This window comes from Callorhinchus milii, unplaced genomic scaffold (genome assembly GCF_018977255.1).
Source record: "Callorhinchus milii isolate IMCB2004 unplaced genomic scaffold, IMCB_Cmil_1.0 Scaffold17, whole genome shotgun sequence".
NCBI lineage: Eukaryota > Metazoa > Chordata > Chondrichthyes > Chimaeriformes > Callorhinchidae > Callorhinchus > Callorhinchus milii.
In genome coordinates, this window is record NW_024704758.1 from 5406012 (window position 1) to 5425441 (window position 19430).

General features: G+C 42.0%; 1 protein-coding gene and 1 long non-coding RNA gene across 2 annotated transcripts in view; both read right to left on the reverse strand.

Moving 5' to 3' along the window:
- otog (otogelin) overlaps nucleotides 1-11325 on the reverse strand; it is a 64338-nt gene extending 53013 nt beyond the window's left edge. Inside the window, exons 1-13 of the mRNA XM_042341569.1 lie at nucleotides 11241-11325; nucleotides 10454-10608; nucleotides 9013-9134; nucleotides 8081-8286; nucleotides 6856-6986; nucleotides 6594-6700; nucleotides 5405-5514; nucleotides 4402-4527; nucleotides 3743-3851; nucleotides 3028-3074; nucleotides 2323-2468; nucleotides 1252-1384; nucleotides 290-467 (exon numbers count right to left, since the gene is read on the reverse strand). Of these exons, the coding sequence (XP_042197503.1) occupies nucleotides 290-467; nucleotides 1252-1384; nucleotides 2323-2468; nucleotides 3028-3074; nucleotides 3743-3851; nucleotides 4402-4527; nucleotides 5405-5514; nucleotides 6594-6700; nucleotides 6856-6986; nucleotides 8081-8286; nucleotides 9013-9134; nucleotides 10454-10608; nucleotides 11241-11325 (1655 nt within the window). The remainder of the gene's footprint in view (nucleotides 1-289; nucleotides 468-1251; nucleotides 1385-2322; nucleotides 2469-3027; nucleotides 3075-3742; nucleotides 3852-4401; nucleotides 4528-5404; nucleotides 5515-6593; nucleotides 6701-6855; nucleotides 6987-8080; nucleotides 8287-9012; nucleotides 9135-10453; nucleotides 10609-11240) is intronic.
- Nucleotides 11326-13741: 2416 nt separating this feature from the next.
- On the reverse strand, nucleotides 13742-16250 carry LOC103174888. The gene is made up of 4 exons (XR_487404.1): nucleotides 16216-16250; nucleotides 15727-15769; nucleotides 15179-15224; nucleotides 13742-13798 (listed from the first exon to the last, which is right to left on the reverse strand). It is a non-coding gene; the product is annotated as an uncharacterized LOC103174888 (long non-coding RNA).
- Nucleotides 16251-19430: the final 3180 nt, after the last annotated feature.

Here is a 19430-nt window from a genome sequence, read left to right on the forward strand (position 1 = left end):
GTTCCTTAAGGAATGTGCTTTAGCTGTCATTTCCGAGAGTACGGAACTGAGTAATGGGCACGTGCAAAGCGCTGGTGCCAGCCTCTCCAAGCTGCAGCCCCAGATGTGAAACAAAACTCTGTCCGCTCCCACAATAACGGTTCTGAGTTAATCCTTGTTGGAAAGAGACCCAGGAGTTGAGGTGCAGAAAAATTCCGATTGTGATTGCCGTTCATTGTGAACCAAGCCGCAATCAGTCACTAACTTCAAATTAAATTCCAATTAGCCTCAAAGCACGACAGGCACTCACAGGAAATCGTCCTGAATATTGCCATTGAACGTTCCACACAGCCCAACGGTGTCTTCTTTCCACCTCCCATCCACTTCGATGTACAGGCGCCTCCCCTCTCTGTCATACTGCAGGCGCAGTCCAAAGTCTGTCTTGACTTGCACAAACACAGAGGAGAGCTCAGTGACTTCAAATAACTCTGTTGGCGGACAGAAGAAGGATCTATCAATTGAGAACTCTGAAACGCCCAGCGGAACAAATTGGTCTTGTATCGAGCCAGACAAAGCCTGGTTGGACATCAGACCTAAAAGGCACTAAAATTCCACCCAGCTTTAGCCTGTGTAGCCCACTTGGTTGGAACACTTTTAAGATAGCACAGAAAAGTTGGGAAGTTTTTAAAATCCAGTCTTAATTTTGAAGCCGGTTTTCCACAGTTCTTAGAAACACTAAAGAGGCTAATCTCTTCAACCGTGCCTTCACCTCCCCTCTCGACTCTCTACCCCCTCCTCGCTCCCTCCCTTCCCTCACCCTGACCATTTCCCGCCTGCTCGGGACCCGACCCAACTGTCCAGCGCCTTGGGACGTCCTCCCGACGTGAATGGCGCTCTATAAATGCAATCTTGTTGTTGTTGTAAAGCAGCTTCCAATTGACCTCAATTGAAGTGCTGTCTATCAATCTGAGCAAACCTAAAATTTTAACTTCAAAAATTAGTCCTCCAGGCAAAGTCTTATCCTGAGATCACATGATTGGTTTGCTTAGAGCACAAATGGGATGTGGCCCAGGTGACTTGATGACTCAAAAGCTGACCTTTTTTTCTCCCCGCACAAGTGTGTTTCAAAGTGAGACAGCTTTCACTTTGTGCAGTGAATGCAAAAGTGCTGATGGCTGATGGAGCCCCACCATGGTTGAGATTTCGAGGAGCCAGACTACCACATTATAATGGGAAGCTACTGTATTGCAGGCACACATCACTGTTTCGTACCATCTCTGTAAGGCAGGCTGAGCCTGTACTGATTGCCATGGTACACCTCTCCTGAATGAGTCAAGGTCAGCTGTTGCTTGAGATCCTCATCGACCACAAGGCTCACTGACCGGATACAGGCACCGTCCAGATTCTGAGGAGAGAAGAAAAAAATCTGCTTCAGAGATGATATAATACATAATAATAATCATTGCATTTGACGCAGCACTTAATCATGTCAATTCATGATGTCTCAAAGCGCTTCACAAGATATTGTGAAAAATACAATAATGTTATTATTTTCATTGGTCTTCAGTGTAGTGACTGTTCGAAATGTTATGGAGGCGTGGAAAAATTAGCCTCAGCAGCAGCCTACAAAGAGCAGTGAGTTAAACGGTGAAGTGTAAGCGGGTCTTGTTGCGGTGAGTTTGGACGAGGGAGGAATATTGGCCCAGAGAGCCTTCTGATCTTCCTGCACAATGGGAGAAATTCAAGCCAACAATAATTCCCTGTTCTGATGAATTATCTCATTGAGAACTCTGGTTCAATCCAACTCAACAGGTGTTTTCACATCAACCGCTGCCTCTTTCACCAGCCACTTTACAAACCTCCCTTTTATCCTCGCCCACTCTTATCCCCCACACTATCAAAGACCTTGCTCCTGTCACCCGAGCCACAGAAGAGGGCTCAGCCCAGGCAATTCCGTGTCCAATTTACTGTCCGAGATGTGTTTGCCCATTTCACATGATTCGTAAATCAGGCTAGTCTCGATGAAGATCGCTGGCACCAGACGATTGCTGGCTTTGTGCTCAGAGGATTCGAAGCTTTACAACCTTTCTCTTTCTCTCCAGCTGAAACGTGATGGTTTTAGGTGGTGCAGTTTAGCAACAATAAGCTTGAAAGGCTTTAATCAAAGGGTACATGTATAGTATACTACGAACATACCAGTCACCCTTACGTCACTCTCAGTCCACATTTTAGTGTCTTGACTTCACTCAGTCCTGATTTATTAACCTTGTCCTGTCTGCCACCCATCACTCCCTCCCTTACCCTCTGTTGCTTAATGCACAAGGACAAGTGTAGCTTTCTTACTGTCCCACAATGAGTGTCCTGGAGGCTGATGGCAAACTTTCCAGAGTGGCGGCTCTTGGCTAGGATGTACTGACAGGTGGCCTGGAAGGTGTATGCCCGTTTATCAAACGTCATGAAGTGAATGTCGCCTGTCACAGAGCATTCCGCTGGGTGGAGAGAAAGCGAAGGAGGGAGGAAGAGAAAGGAGAAGTACAAGTCAATCCCGCAAGCAATTTTTAATAATACTAATCCTTGCATTTGGTACAGCGCCTCATCACGTCGGTAGGATGTCTCAAACGCTTGACAGGATCTACTGTGAAATGGAGTGACTGTGTATTTGTGGACAAATACAGCAGCACAATTTGCACCGCAGTATCCTACAAACAGCCATGGAGTGAGTAACCAATTTTATTTGAGGGATTGCTGGCCATAATACCGAGAGAAACTTTCTTCTTTTTTTTCCCCCTTGGGATGTCTTCCCAACATAAAATGCTCTATATAGATGCAATTTGTTGTTGTTGTTGAATAATGCCATAGTGGAATCTTTAACATCCACCTGAACAGGCAGATCAGGCCTCGGTTTAACCTCTCATCTGTCGAACTGTTCAATCCCAATTCTTTCCTTTTCTTTCTTTCCAGTATCTGGCAATGTTAATCATTCACTTAGTTGAGGGAACCATAGAGAAGGCGCACTGTGTATAGGAAGGACGTAGAAAGAGCACTTACCTGGACAGATATGATCCGTGCAATTCCAGGTGCCTCCAATGCAAATGCTGGGGTTTGAGGAAAATAAAAATCAGGTGAAATTACATTCACCAGTCTATATTTAGGAAATAATGATGGTAATGCTACATATGGTTACTTCACTTAGTGTTTTTACAGCAAAATAATCTGCATCATTTGAACAAGCTGAAAATGTACAAGATTATTATGAATTTGTATACATTAGAATAACATGGAATTGTGTAGTAAGAGGTGTGTAATGTGTACGAGTACATCACGTATATCTTTCTACCCACACTTGTGTGGACCTATATAATTGGAGTTGCCTCTTATTTAGGCTTCTCCAAATCTCATACGATGTTATACAGTAAAAAAACCTAATTGGATTGATTGCAAATGATTTAATTAGGTTTTTAGTGTTATGCCTGATGTGGTAGTTCAGCAATTTAAAGAATGTTGCACTTTATATTCCTCTCTTCTCTCTACCACTCTGTCTCGTGCCCTCTCTACCTATCTTTAAAGCCTGGCTTATAATCCTCCTCTTTCCCCCCCTGCCCCCCACGCAGCCGACCTACTTGGCATCCGACCCTGTCTTTGTAAAGCGTTCTGAGATTTTATCCTACGTGAGGGGGTCTATGTAAATACAAGTCAGTTATTGCACTTTAACTGAATTGGGAAACATGTCCTTGAAGGCCGATGTTGGTGAAAAGTCACTTACCAGCTGTTGCACACCTCCTGCACAGTTGATCCTGGTGCAAAGAGCTGACCGTGGAGCACGCAAGAGCACTCAGTGGGTCTCACACAGCTTCCATTTTCATAAATATAACCTGTGAGAAGCAATTCAGGTACATTTAGGTCAAAGTACTCTGTGTTCTCCAAGCAAATGATGACACTTAATAAGCGGAGATCTGGAAAAAAGGCTGAGAACATTATCAAGTTTGCAAAAAGTAAAAGAGAGAATGGGGTAATTTGTTGGTTCTTTCTAAGTCCATTTTCACCAACCCCCTCAATATCTATACAACTCAAACACAACTCTCTCCCTTTTAAGCATCCCTGTTGATTCTATCTCTACTGGGGCTGAGTATCCCTCATCTTCAAAATCTCCATGTTAGAGGTTTAATAGGGACCAATGTCATTTTTCATTCTTGTAACCCTAACGCTTAGCTTGAAGTAAGTGTTAAAGTATTGCATTTCTACAATGTAATGCCGCTATAACTCACCTCCCTGGTATTCTCTTCCCCAAAACCATTTTGCTTTGCAAGAACGATTTATATTATTATAGCAGTGTTTGATATAGTTCGAGACATTCCTTTGAGGTGAAAGAGGCCGTATGAAGTGCAAATTCTTATTGTTAATAGCTATTAATAGGGAGCCTACCTTCAGGGCAGTAGCATCCATCCAGACACTGGAATTCACTGTCGATGCACACCTTCTCATGCTCGCACGATGCAGGACAGCAGTCAATACACTCGCGGAACACAAATTCACCTTCACATGTCATCACTGCACAAGCAGAAGTAGAAAATAGTCTGTGATAAAGGTGACATCCATTAACTGATGGAAACAAGTCAAGGGGCTGGCTAATCTTCCTCCGGGGCTGTGATGTACTAGAGCACTCTCTGTGAATGTTTGTGCTGGTTAGGTGATTGGAGAAAGAAACACAACTATTTTGAGCACTCAGTATCAGCATCAATGCAGAATAATTTTCTCTTCTTCTTTGCTATCTGTTTCTCTTCTTGTGTTTGATGATGTTCTCACTAAAATCCGTTTTCACCCTGCTCCCCTTTCAGAATAATGGTGTCCCTATTCTCCACCCTTAACCTTAATCCTAATTTTTAGGTCTACCCTATTACAATGTGACAGCCTGACTCAGTTGGCAGCACTCTTGCCTCGGAGTTAGAAAATTGTGGGTTCGAGGCCCACGTTGTGAATTAGAACTCACTGTCTCGGCTGACACTCCAACGTAATACGTTGATGGAAGTGCCGTCCTTCAACTGAGATGTTAAACTGAGGTCACATCTGGCTGTTCAGGTGTACATTAAAGATGCGGTGGCGTTATTCAAAAAGAAATGGGAGTTTCCCCTGGTGTCCTGGGCTGCTGTGCCCTAACCAGTGTTCGTGTTTGCATCTGCCCACAATCCACAGTCGCTACAATAAATCCTGTGCCGAGCTTTGTGACGTTCTCACAGTGTGAAAAACTCTATATCAAATGCAAGGATTATTTTTACTGCATCAGTATAAATCACTTGCTTTCTCACAACAGACAATCTCGTGGCTTCTTAAAGAGAACTGCTGATGCATTTCCCATTGACTGAAAAGGTTTCCTACGTTTTAACAGTGAGTTAGCATCTAGTGCTGATGCCTTGCCATTGCCTCTTACCGCAGTGGCTGAAGAGCTTCCTCCATTCATGCAGTGGGTGATCAGCCTGAGCGCAGGACCTTGCATACTCTGTCAGCACTCCACATAGCGTTGCATCATCAGCCCCAAACCTGACAGAAAAAAAAGAAAGGGAGCCTTACAGAACGATTACCCCATCCCTGAGATTCATCTCAGCCTTTGTCTGCAACAATTTGGTCTAATTGATAATCTGAGCCCACCATTGTTCAGTCAGCACAAGAACAAGGAATATGGGTTGAGCACTTCATCAGAACTGTTTTTTCTTTCACATCAACATTAGATTTAAGGATTTCTTATATAGGAGAGTTTTGTGTTATTATTTTGCTGGGTTGATGTAACTTTTTTGGTGTTCCTTAATATTTTAAAATCAGCTTTAACTCTTTAAGGACTTAACTTTTAATTATTTCTTGGATGATTAAATGGATGAGCAAGTCGATGGAGTAATCGCCAACTCATGTCTGAAATGTTTAGTAGTTCCAACAAGACCCATATGTCTTTCAGGGAACTTTTTTTTGAGTTAGTCGGGTGTCTGACACATTCAGAAACCAATCTTAAGAGTATCCAAACCAGACTACGAATTCCACACATGTATCTCACCTGCAATTGGATTGCTCACTCTCTCTACCTGGAGGAGTGCACACAGCTTGCCTATTTCTAGAGACTATTGGAAACAGGTTAGCAAAAATCAAGGCTTCGGGGATCCTTGAGTGCGCACTGGGATAGTGCTAAAATTAATCAACTAAAACCAAATAAAAATGGCTATTGAGACCACTGGGAAGCCACTCGCTGCTTGTCCAGCGAGGACTACCTTACGCATTCAGCTCCAAGGAAACTCTGCTTAACCCCTCCTGCCCCCCACCCGGATAGTCATGAATTGGTTTTAGACTTAAAACCCAAATGTTTGTCTCCCAACTTCTCTCCCACAAACCAAATCAATGTAATCCATGTGTCCTGTCAAAAGACAAAGTCCAGGCCACAGACATATATCCCATGAAAATGCAGTTGTTCATCAACCGGCCACAAGATTGATGCCCCAAAGGTCAATTGCAACTGCAGACTTGGGAGCCGTTCAGAGTGGGATTAGAATCTTGGAATGAAATCCAGCAGCTCCTCAAATAGTGTCTGAGTTATTTTTGCTAGTTTAGTATGTCTCTTAAGTCCCCATACTCACATGCAGAGGTCATTCAAACAGCTGGCCACAAATGGATAAGGGCTGACATAATGATGGCAGCGGGTGAATGGATCCCCAAGAAGTATTGCACAGATGTTCCTTAGATTCTGCAGAAGGTTGAAAACCATTCAGTGCTCTTGTTGTCAAACAAAAATACATGAAAACAACTTACACTGATATATCTGGAATTACCTTCAGATTAACACGGCAATGCTCCACACACAACAGTAAACGAAAAGGGTTGTAAATTAAATTGACCCACCTTGATTATTTGGGGGTTCTGTTCAGAACAAGGCGGTGAATAGTTGATGGGGGTGATATGACAAGATTTCTGGCCCGGACTGTTCTCCATCCAGCTGTTTCCAAAGATAGCAATTTTGTCTGTTAATATACCTGAAAAAGAATTCAGTCATGTTGGATGACGGACGTTCAAAATTAGTCCTTGTGGGCATTATTCTATATCTTAAAGTCTGACAACAAATAATAATAATCCTACAATAATCTATGAGATGTCTCAAAGCGCTTCACAGAATATACTGTAAAGTGAATTGACTGTATATTTTAAGAGTGAAATGCGCAGCCAATTGCACAGAGCTGTATCCCACTAACAGTCATGGAATGAGTGACCAAATTATTTATTTTGTTTTGGGGTATTATTACCCCCAGAAAAGCAATCCGCCAATAAACTAAAAAACAGTTACTACTTACTGCTAGGTAAACAGAGGTGTGTGGAGTGAGGAAACTTGCCCAACATTTCACCTTGCCTGGGAATTGAACATAGATCATCTTGCTTGCAAGGCGAGTACTCTAACCACTAAGCTACAGGACACTGCAAACACTTCAAAGAGCTTCATAATATTTTCTATAAAGCGTAGTGACTATTTTGTAGACAAATGCAGGCGCCAATTTACACACAGCCATGTCCCATAAACAGCCTGAAGTGAATGACCAATTTTGGTCAGGACACTGGGAGGAACTTCCTTCTCTCTTTGAATAGTCGTATGTAATCTTTAATGTCCACCTGAATAGACACAGACAGGACCTCAGCTTAACATCTCTCCTGAAGGACCTCCTTACTCCACACGCCTAATAATAATCCCTCCAAAACCAAAATCAATAATAAATTGGTCATTTTCAATCCATGACTGTTTGTGGGACATTGTTGTGCGCAATTGGCTGCCGCGTTCGCCCACAAATATACAGTCAATTCACTTTACAGTGTGTTCTGTGAAGCGCTTTGGGACGTCCTTCTGACGTGAAAAGCGCTATATCAAATGCAAGGATTATTATTATTATAGGCTGCAGGTTCAAAGTCCTCAATGTGGGACCTAAACCCACAAACCTCTGACTCAGCAGCAAGAGTGCTACTAACTGAGCCAGGCTGGCACCTATATACCCATAAGCTATGAGAAGCTACAATATCAAATTCAATATACAGAAACTGTGTTCACTGTTTTTATTGTGGTGACTTTGCATCCTGCACTTACCATAGCTGGTGTACAGGTCGTCTTGCATATCTCCATTGAAATTACCACACAACCCACATGTTCTTCCAGCGTATTCTGGGGTCATCTTTATATACACCCCCGAAGTGCCGTCCCATGCGAGCGAAAATTCCCGGTGCTGTGTGGCTAGTATGTATCCAGCTATCTTCTCAAACTTCACATTTCCTCTTTCGAAAGGTAGCTGAACACTGGGGGGAGTCAGATCAGAACTTTCAGACTTATCAAGGACATTTAGGAATAGGAGTTGGCTTTTCAGCCCATCAGCCCTATTCCACCCTTTTATTCAATCATGGTAGATATTTTAATCTCTGCCTTTCCTCCCTTCCTATTAATACACTTACTTCCGCATTAGCTCTATCTCCCTTTACATAATTCATCCAAACCTAAGATCAAAGTAAGAATCATACCCCTCACGATGCACACTGCTTTACAATTGCAACAATATGTACTAACAAAATAAACTTTGGACTTGATGTAGAGCCTATAATTTTCCGACATCTCAAAGCGCTTCAGAAAATTTCTTTAAATTGTAGCGACTGTATATTCACAGGTGAATACAGCAGTCGATTTGGACAGCAATGTACAACAAATAATCATGGCCATTTTTATCTATGGGATGTTGGCCCGGAGACCAGCAGAAACTTGCTTCTCCTTTCAACTCAAACCATGGGATCTTTAACGTCCACCTGAACAGATAGATGTGACCTTGTTTAACGTCTCATCCAAAGGACAGTAGCTCTTGACAATCCAGTGCACTCACAGCACTGCACTGGAGTGTTGGGATGTGAGATCAAAGTCCCAACATTGGACTTGATCCCACAAACCTTCTGACTCTGAGGCAAGAATGCTACAAACTGAGTCAAGCTGACATCTAATTAACCAGAACAATTTGTTGTCAAAGTGGAAGTAATCACCTCTGACCATCATGGATGACTTGGTAGTTTTGCAGAAGAATTTCACCCTCATAGGGAAAGTATAAACTGACCGATCGTTGGCAAGAATAGGACGACGATTTGCAGGCTGGGTCATTGTGTATCTGCGAAAGAAAAGCCACAAGACATGCTTCAAGGGTCTTGTTTTGCAAATAATTTTTGCTCAGTTTTACGGCAAGGGAGAACAGACACAAATATCCGTCACTCTTCACTACCTTTTGGAAACCCAAGTGCATGTCAGGTTCAGGAGAAAGGAAATGAAGTTTTTCTTTTATTGCCAAGGGATTAAATGACGCAAGTCAATTGAGTCTCACCCTGTTGATTTCATAATGAAACCATTCGAATACAACAAAATGCCTTATGTTCAGGCAAACGGTCATTGCTCTGAATAATCACTAGGGAGTGGGACCGCTATGTTTTACTGGAGAACATTTCCCTTTGTGGACAGAGGTGTGTTTGTCAGACAATGTACCCCTTATATGATTACTTCATCAAATAGCTAACTATCTCCTCCTTGATTGTTCTGGAAACTCTGCCTTGTGCCACCTCCCTTGCTAGCCTACAGTTCACTTTATTGAAGACAATTTGCCTCCAAAATAGTCACTTCACTTTACAGTAAATTCTGTGAAACACTTTGAGACCACCTCCCACTGAAAGGCACGCTTTATCCCTTATGTCTTGTTGGCCAGAAAGATTGCAGTTTTCTACACGCAGAGCACTACATAGCCTGAATGGGACTTTGGGGGATCTGAACTCAACTGATTTGGCAATGTAATCAAACATCTGTTTCTTGTTTATTACACAATCACATTGTTTTGATACAGCGAGCAATGAGTCTACTACCCCTAGCTATCTTTCACCAGTGTTTCCTTTACCCAGAGGGTAATTAATGTCTGAAACAGGTTGCCAGTAAGGTTTGATTGAGGTCAGGAGAATGGACTCATCTAAAAAGCAGTGGTGGGAAAACAGTAAGGTGGTTATTCTGGAGCGTTGAGATTAGATGGGCCGAAGAGCCTGCTTCATCCCAACTAGTTTTACGATCTGTGGTGAAGCAAGTTGTGCCTGAGAGGAGTTGGAGGCAGGGCTGGGCCTATGATTTTCATGGAACATTTCCGATCTTCAGGACGTGGGCACATAATGGAGAAAATAATCGAGGGTGGGTGGGCTCTCTCAAGCCTCTTAGTAACTAGTTACGGATTGACATTGGATGTCTATTTGTGGCTCTTGTCCAGCGATCAAGCATGGTACAGAGAAACCAAAATAGAGAGTGAAACTAAACACACCTTGAAAATAAAACCCCAAAACAGGTACATCGCTTTCACGTATAAATAGTTTCCTGAATATAATCAGGGTGGAAATACTTGGTGTTAGTGTAGTAGAACTAATAGCCAGTTCACCACAGGCATCTCGCTCTACCCCTTACCTGTATTAAAAAGCTGTGCTCACTTTGCTGGCATTCCCTTACAAGTGTGTAGGTGCAGTTTCCAGGGTAGTAATAGTAAAGACCATCAAAAGTCTCGTAGTTATACTGACCCCAAGTCCGACAGATTAAATCACGGTTGTAGCCTACATTGGGAACTGAAAGAAAAATTGCAAATATCTTTCAGAAAGTGTATCAAATCCATTTTTCAACCCCCCCAAGTAATGAAGATTTTGTTGCATTTCTTTGAGTTAGTCATTTATTTTATCTGTGATTTACAGTTACTCTGGTTAAACACCCAGTGAGTCAAAGATTGATGAGGTTAAATTCCAGCTGGGTCTAGATGTACTATTATTGATGTAACATTTCAGTGTGTCTAGAATTTGGCAAATTGGTGAATTCAAGTCTTACTAACATGTCTTACTAACGTTTGGAGGATATTGCCACATGCAAATTGACTGTCTGCCTGTTCACCTACAAGTGCACAAGTAAATCCTGTGAAGTGCTTTGAGACATCTCAAAAACACTACAAGGCATTATATCAAATGCAAGCCAATTTCAACTTGGAATCTAATTTTCTTCTTAAAAGAAACCTACACAAAACCAGCTTCAAGATTATTTAAGAATTTGCCACATTCTGGACCCTAAAATGTCATGTTAATCTAGATCCAGGTGAAGCTGTATCCCAAACCATTCCCATTCGCTCTCATACTGCATCACCCCAATGAAGCAAGCCTATGCCTCCTCACTTATGGTATAGAATTCTAAGGACAAATCTCTTCTCAGATACTCTTGTATTCATTTCCAATGGATAAAACCAATTGACATTCATTCATTTCCACTTCATCTAAAAAAAACTTCCCATTTTCATACATATCCATCCATTTTCAAACTCAAATGAACCGCTCTCTTCTAATGTGTGGATACTGGAGAATGAACTGTCAAAAGAGACAGGTTTCAACAATACTTTTGGTTAAATATATTGCCTTAACGCTAAAATATCCTGGGGCACAACATGTCTATTTGATTCAGTAACATTTTAACAGTTGTAACATTCATTAAAAGGTCTCAGTTTTAAGTGGGAAAAGGATTTAAATATTTCTGAAACCAATTCATTTTCAAAAATGATTTTTGGTCAAGTACCCCTTATATTTACAAAGTTACTATATAAAGCTATATTAGTTTTTATATTAAAAAAACACCATTGCAATTTCCATTTAGTGCGATCGTTACCTGTTTGACACCGCGTTCCATTTGCTCCTGATTCTCTGCAGTCGCACTTCCCCCTGTTTACACAAACCCCTCCATTGAGACACGGAGGTGAACAGAGCTCTATAAAACAACACATCACATTTACTCCAGGATTTCACTGGGGATAATTGTTACATATTTCGCTTTTCTGCAGTTCTTATCAAGGCTTACAAATCATAACAAAATGTAAGAATGTCATTTGTTTAAGATTTACTTTGTGGGTCCAAGCCCCACGTTGAATCTTTGAAATCATATAGTGCATAAGTTCTTGGAGAGAACAGCATGATTAGACGTTAAATCAAGGACCCGTCTGCCTGTTCGAGTGGATGGCATGGCATCATTGGAAAAAGAGAAGGGAATTTCTCCCAGTTTCCAGGCCAACAATCCCATAGATGAAAACTGATCATTCACTTCGTGGCTATTTGCTGGACATTGCTGTGGGCAAATTGTCTGCCATACAAAATCATTATACAGTACAATAAAATCGTTTGAAGACAGAGGAGAAATCTGAGATAGGTGGAAAATAGTGTTGACTAAAGGCAGGCTGAAAGAGTTAAGTTTTTTTAAGAAGACTCAAAAAAAATTTAAAACCTGTCGTCACTCAGGCCATGACTGTTTGTCAGACACTGCTCTGCGCAATTAGCTTCCGTATTTTGCCCCAAAAAGTCAATTCACTTTACAGTACATTCTGCAACGCACTTTGAGACATCTCAACAATGTGATAAGGTGGTATATCAAATGCAAGGATTATTATAAGAGTCTTAAAAACAGAGACAGCAGGTGTGAGAAGAAGAGATTTCGGGAAAGTGTTGCAGAGAACGGTAGCTTAAAGCTTCCTCGTGGGCAGAGTTTAACATGCTCTAGTTGCAATCACCTGGTTACAGGAAGACAATATACAATGTTAGAGATTTATGTTCACTGAAGTCGGACCAAAAGTACAGTGGAGCATGATGTGAACCCACTCCAAACGGGCTAGTACACTTCCTATTGTCTCTAACGCCTTATTCCCTTCCCTCCCTTGTCCCCATGATTCATGGCAACATGCTGAAGAAAATATTATTGATCGTTGAGCTGATCTTTGCAAAAAGGAAGTTTGTTTAAGACACAAACCACAGGCTCTGTATAGCACTGCATTTGTTGTGTGAGCATACTGCAGAATACTCTGTTGACGCAAATTGGCTGAGGTTTCATTCTCCCAGCAAGTGCTTCATATTCAGGCTCATTGAGCCTTGAGCTACTTCCTATGGGGTAGAGGTGATTCGGTTCCCACAGGAGGTGCTTTGAGATTGTGACTGATTACAGGGGAAGCTCAGTCACACTGTCATCCCGCAAACACAAAGGGAAAATTATTCTGTTTAACATCACATGACTAAACTGTAGTTCCCTAGTTTTTGGCTCCGGTCTCCTGCATTTCCCTCGTCCCCTCCTTTCCACCATCGGTGGCCATGCTTTCAACCACTACGCCCCAAAACTCTGGAACATTCTCTCCCTCTCAATCCTTCCATCTTGCTCCTTCCTTCCCCATTTTCAGATCACGCCTAAAGACCTTTTGCTTCATCCATGCTTACAGTCACCTCCCACCTCACCTGGCTCGATGCCAAGTTCTGCCACTGTTAAGCTCTCTGAGATGCTATCCTGCATGAAGGGCGATGTATACATGCAACCTCTTAATATTATTATTAAGAGCATTTCTGAACATACTGAATGTATTTTTCATTTAATTGTCATGCCTGAACCTTCATGGGTTTGAATATAACGTAGCTCTGAAAGGTGCTGTATAAACAGAAACATAATAAGCGCCCACAAAATACACAGTCACTCCATTTTACAGTACATTCTGTGAAGTGCTTTGAGATATCACGACGACATGATAAGGATCTATATCAAATGCAAGGATTATTATTATTATCATCATCATCATTAATGAACTTTGTTGTATTTGTATTAGAGTTCAATCATTTTGTCTCGTGCTAAGGCGCACAATGAAAATCGTGTTGGTCCTCACTTACTCGGCAATGCTCGTAAGGATGGTGCTGATCTCCGCACAACAGATGAAGTTGCAAAGAGGGAGGTCGGAACAGCCGTGATTCCAAAGACCTAAATAATATTTTTGTCAAGAAGGTTTCAAAAGAGATTTGAGGCAGTATGAAAGCTCAAGTAACAAAACAAATATTCATGACATTCCTAAATCAACAACAGCTAAAACAATACTTGTTTTTTTTTTAAAAATAATAAACCCATAAACGGGAATCCATCTAGTGAATTAAAATTAAAAGCGAATTAATTACATTTAATTCAAATGAAATTGAAATGTAATTTAATTAAAATTTGAATGATTCACATGTAGATTTCATGTCGCTCCAATTTGAAAACAATCTGGTGTATCTTTCACGCATGATAAGATGTTATATTACTGTTAGGCTGATGCCTTCAGTTTACAACACAAATCTCAGCCTCTCACTCACTGCCCGGCCATCATTTCGATAAGGAATTTTCTTCCTTCTTATTGCTGACAAGTTACTGATTTCCTGAAGCTCAAAAGCAGCCTCTAACAGGTTGGCGATGGGGTCGAGCGCTCACAAGTGCAGCAGAGCCGTGGGTCTGCATCCCTCTCAGTTTATTAAATGTTGCTGGGAGCTCTGTAATGTGAGTCAATGCCACATTATGATGGGAAAAGCCTGTCTCAAGGTGAGCTGTGCATTTGCACGCCCATGTCAGGCAGCAGGAGCTTGTCTGCTGCGGTTGTTGAGCTCTCTTTAAATTTTATATTTATATTTAAATATATTGACTGTTTGTGGGACACTGGCTGCTTCGGTTTGCCCACAAAATATACAGTCAGTTCCCTCGACAATGTACTCTGTGAAACGTTTTGAGACGTCTCGAAGACGTGATAAGGCACTATATCAAATGCAAGGATTATTATTATTATTCTGTTAAAAAGAATTTTGTAAAGGATTCCAAAAGGATTGCAATAACAGTAGAGGGTAAAGACACCACAATGGTGCATTTCAGCACCTTGGGACGTCATCTCGACATAAAGGCACTACAGTATATAAATGTGATTTGTTGCTGTTGGTATTCAATTGTTTTGATTTCCCCCTTTTAATTCAACAACAAAAGCAACTGCCCCTCACGCAAGGTAGTGTCCTGGAGCACTTGACAACGGCGGAGCACGATGCCGAGGCGAATTTGCCGAGCACAGCGAGAACAAGGGACCAAGTGAGGATGTGAAGCAGAGAGCTGGCGATTATCGCCCAACTATGTGGGCGCATTCTTGCACCTTCCGCTCGCAAAGACTTGCAAAATCAAGTGGCGAACTTAAACGTGAATCGCCTGATGCAGGTGGAAGGAAGCTGCGCTCGCTTAAATCTCAAAGCCTCCTTTTGTTTGTTAAGCTCTTACTTTCCTAGAGCAGCGTCGCCCGGCACATTGCATTTTGCAGAGAGGTCTAACGGTTACACAGAGGCTCCTTCCTACCTGGAAGCTTGTATCTCCTTTCTGCCTTATTCCACTGGCATTTGTTCTGGTGAGAGAACAAGGGTGGGTTTGTTGTGTGCAGGTAATAAGCACCTTCGTTGGTAACTCATGGCGCTACATGACTAAACTAGCGGCAAAAGGATCAACACCGCAGGTCCCTCCGCTCAATCGTACACTTTAACATTCACAGAAAAAACACTTTGTAACCGTTTAATATAAAAACTGCTGCGCGCAATTGGCTGCCTTGTTTCGCCGAAAGATACAGTCCATCCACCCTGCGAAGACCTTGCAGACGTCTCGACGACGCCGATAAGGCGTCCAAATCAAACGCAAAACTTATGAGCGTTAAATTAAGATCTTAAAATTAAAATCGAAAATGTTATTCCACGGAACCTCGGCCAAACCCTGGCATTTCAACCGGAATTTCTACGGTCCATTTCAGACGGTTCCTGAAAGAAAGCCGCAAACCCTACCAAGAAAAGAAAAAGAAAAAAATCCCTATTCTTATCCCTTTTTTTTTAAAAAAGCAACAAGAGTTGTTCGCCCACCTGTCCGGACTGTGATCGCCTCCTGAGCTCCAGACCACCAACACTAAAAGGGAAACCGCACGTTAATCGGAGGTCGCGTTTCCAACGAGTGAATGAATGTCCCATCACTTTGCGGACTCGCGCAAAATTTTAAAACTCCCCCCAAAAAAAAAAAAAAAAAAAAAAAATTCGCATTCGTAATTCAACACAGACTGCGAGACCCCAAACAACGTTTTTTTGCTTTTGCTGTGAATCCGGAACATTGGATTGAAACCATTAGAGGGGTTCGAGTGGAGGGATTAACAAAGACGCGAATTAAAGTTCCTGAACTGCTCCAAAAATATTTTTAATAAACTTTTTTTTTCCCCCTTTCACCCCCACACCCCCCCCCCCCCCCCCACCCACCAGAAATAAAGTGCGTCGAAGCAACGTCTTTTTTCCCGCAGGCGCCGTATTCGATTCGATAAGGTTAGCGAAAGGCGCATTGCCTCGCGTGGAAAGTCGCCTTACCTTGAGACGCCGAAACAAGCGCACAACAGCACATCGAATAGAAATTGAGGTCGATTCTGCGACGAGTGGGGACACCCATGGGTGCTTCCTTCTGCTGTCACCCAGAGAGCGGGGGGATCGCGACCCTCTTCTTTTTTTTTCACCTGCGCATGATTCGAGATATTACGACGTTTCGATAACTAGCGCCAGCGATAGCGATAGCTCACCTTCCCCTCTCCTTTGCGTCCTCCTCCCCCCCCACCCACCACCACCAACACCACAAGCTGCGGGTTAAGAGCGAAAGCGTATGCAAATCCCACCCCGGCGTTTCGTGTGCAAACCAACACCGCAATATAAATCCAGATTTCGATGAGTATTCGTTAAAAGATTTGATAAACTATATTGCTCACACACACACCTCCCTCCCTCCCTCCCTCCCTCCTCCATCATCTCTCCTCCTCCTCCTCCTTCTTCCATAGTTATTGAGTTTGCACATTAAATGCAACGAATTCAGTGCAACACTTTTCATCGACAATCTGATATTTTTTCCCCCACCAACTTCTCGACTTGTTTCGCTTCGCAAACTTTGATTTTCTTTTTTTTTAGCTGCAAACGAATCTTCCGTTCACCAGGTAGAAGTTCCACGTTGCTCTTGGTGGGGATGTTCTCTCCTCGAATGATTTCATTTAAATCATCCGAATGATTAATACACCGCGGTGCACACTTTTAGACCGTGAAATATTTTAATAACTTAAATTATTCCCGTTGTGAAAGTTCTCAGGTGACCTGTACAGTACTGCATTGCAAATGCTTTATTCGATTGAATAAACCGGATAAATTGAATAATCTTTGTAAACTGGAAGGGGAATTAATAATAATACTAATAATAATCCCTGCATTTGATATTGCACCTTATCACTTCTTCGAGCCGTCTCAAAGTGCTTCACAGAATATACTGTAAAGTGAATTGACTGTATTTTTGTGGGTAAAAATACATTACAGGTTGATCTAAACCCACTCTTTCATCTATTACAACAACAACTTGCATTTACGTAGTAACCTTTAAGCTGGACGGGGTCTCGGAGCGCTTGATCTATCAATCATGAATCTATTAATCGTATAATCTATTAATCACATAAATCTCTTTGTTTGCCGTAGTTGAGCGTGTTTGTATTGTGTCAGAGAAAACACTGAGGGAAAGGGACTCAGGAGGTGCTGGTTCTGAAGGTGTGCCCTCACAGCAGGGAAGGAAGGGGCTGAGAAGGAGTCGGTTTGGTGGTGGTGTCGCCAGGGGGGTTGCTGCCAGGTCCCACATTCAGATGTTGCATGAATCCTGCAGTGAAGTCCTTATCGCCTCTGGGCAACAATCCTCCAAATAAAATTGGCTATTCGTTTATGGCTGTTTGTGGCCGTTGCTATGTGTAATTATGCTGCCAGGTTTCCCTACAGGTACACAGTGACTCCATTTTCATAGTAAAATCCTGTGAAGCACTTTGAGATGTCCTTCCGACATGATAAGACGCTACACCAAAAACAAGGATTATTATATTAATGACTGGAACGGGATGGAACAATGACTAAGGCCAGGATGCTAGACTTATTTAAGAAACAGCATCAATTTGTGATGAGAGGAGGCACTATGGCATTATTCAAAAAAATAAGTGAGTTTCTCCCTGTGTATTGACTCCTATTTGAAGTTCAAACCCAGCAGCCAGTTTACAAATAGTGATGTCCCATAAGGAGCAGTGAAGTGAGTGACCAATTTTATCTGGGGGACTGATGGCCAGGATTCCAGGAAAAAAATTCATTTCTTTTTTCAAGTAGTGCCGTGAGATCTTTAACATCCAGTAGATAGGATCTCTGTTTAATGTCTCACCTGAAGTCTGTAAATAACGCTGTTCTGTATACACGGCTTGTGTATGTTAAGCTCCAAAAGGAAGAAGGAGCAGATCTGATGATATACATTATTCCTTTAACTCAGGCACCAGATCAGAATCCATCCTATGCTTCTGAGATACAAGTCTCCTGGACAGTCGTCTCCTGTCTAGTGAATGTAAACATCTTCTGTGAATAGTAATTAAGCAGTTCGTTTTCTCAGATATATTAACAGTTCACTTTTTCTAGTGTATTATATTCAAGGTAAATGTGTATGTTTCTGTTTCTACTGGATGTTGTTGGGATCTGCTATGCTGTGCTAAGTCCTGACATGTCGTCTTGACCATGATGCACATCTCTCTTCCACTAGATGGCGATACGGAGTCCATAGAAAATTTGAGTCAGTAATATTACACGCAAAATTGTGTTAAATATCGTAATCTATGTGTATAATAAAAGGTCACATTCTACATAAAAGGGGATGACACAATATAGAATAGCTGGATTATTATGTGTAAAAATAAATGAAACAATTAGACGGTTAAAATTCTGGTCCACAAAAATTGAAAGAGTTGATAATAATAATAATAATAATAATAATAATCCTTGCATTTGACATAGTGCCTTATCAGGTCGTCCAGGCATCGCAAAGTGCTTCACAGGATGTATTGTAAAGTGGATTGACTATATTTTGTGGGCGATACACAGCAGCCAGTTTGCATACAGCAATGTCCAACAAACAGCCATGAAGTGAATGAACCTATTTTATTTGGGGGAATGTTGGCCAGGGGAGTTATTGTTATTTGGGGGAGTATAATGCCTTGGGATCTTTAATATCCACCTGAATAGGCAGACAGGACCTCGGTTTAACGTCTCATCCAATGCTAGTTGTGGGGTATTTTTGTGCTGGTTCCAGTGTTCTGTGGGAGGCACACATCTTCTCTAGCAAGTGGGGAGTGGCATTGCCAATTACAAGTGGGCAAGGTGCCCTCGGACAGGGCAAGTTTGGCAGCTCAGCAAGGTTGTAGTACTTAACAACCAAAGCTTGTGATCAGTTACCCACTCCGCATGGGAACAAGCATTTTGTTAGATATACTGAACATGGTCTGTTTGCTTTCTGAATTCACGCTCTCGCCCCCTTGCGTACCTAATGGACGCAGCAAGGGACACATCGCTCACTGTTGATTGCATCCTGCTAATCGTCTTGTGGTGCTCCAAGGGACTGTCCTGCACGAAAAGCGCTAAATAAACTTGTTTGCGCCCAGAAAATATACAGTCAAGTCAATGTTCTGTGAAGCGCTTTTTAAGACGTCTCAAAGCCGTGATAAGTTGCCCTGTCAAATGCAAGGATTATTATTGTC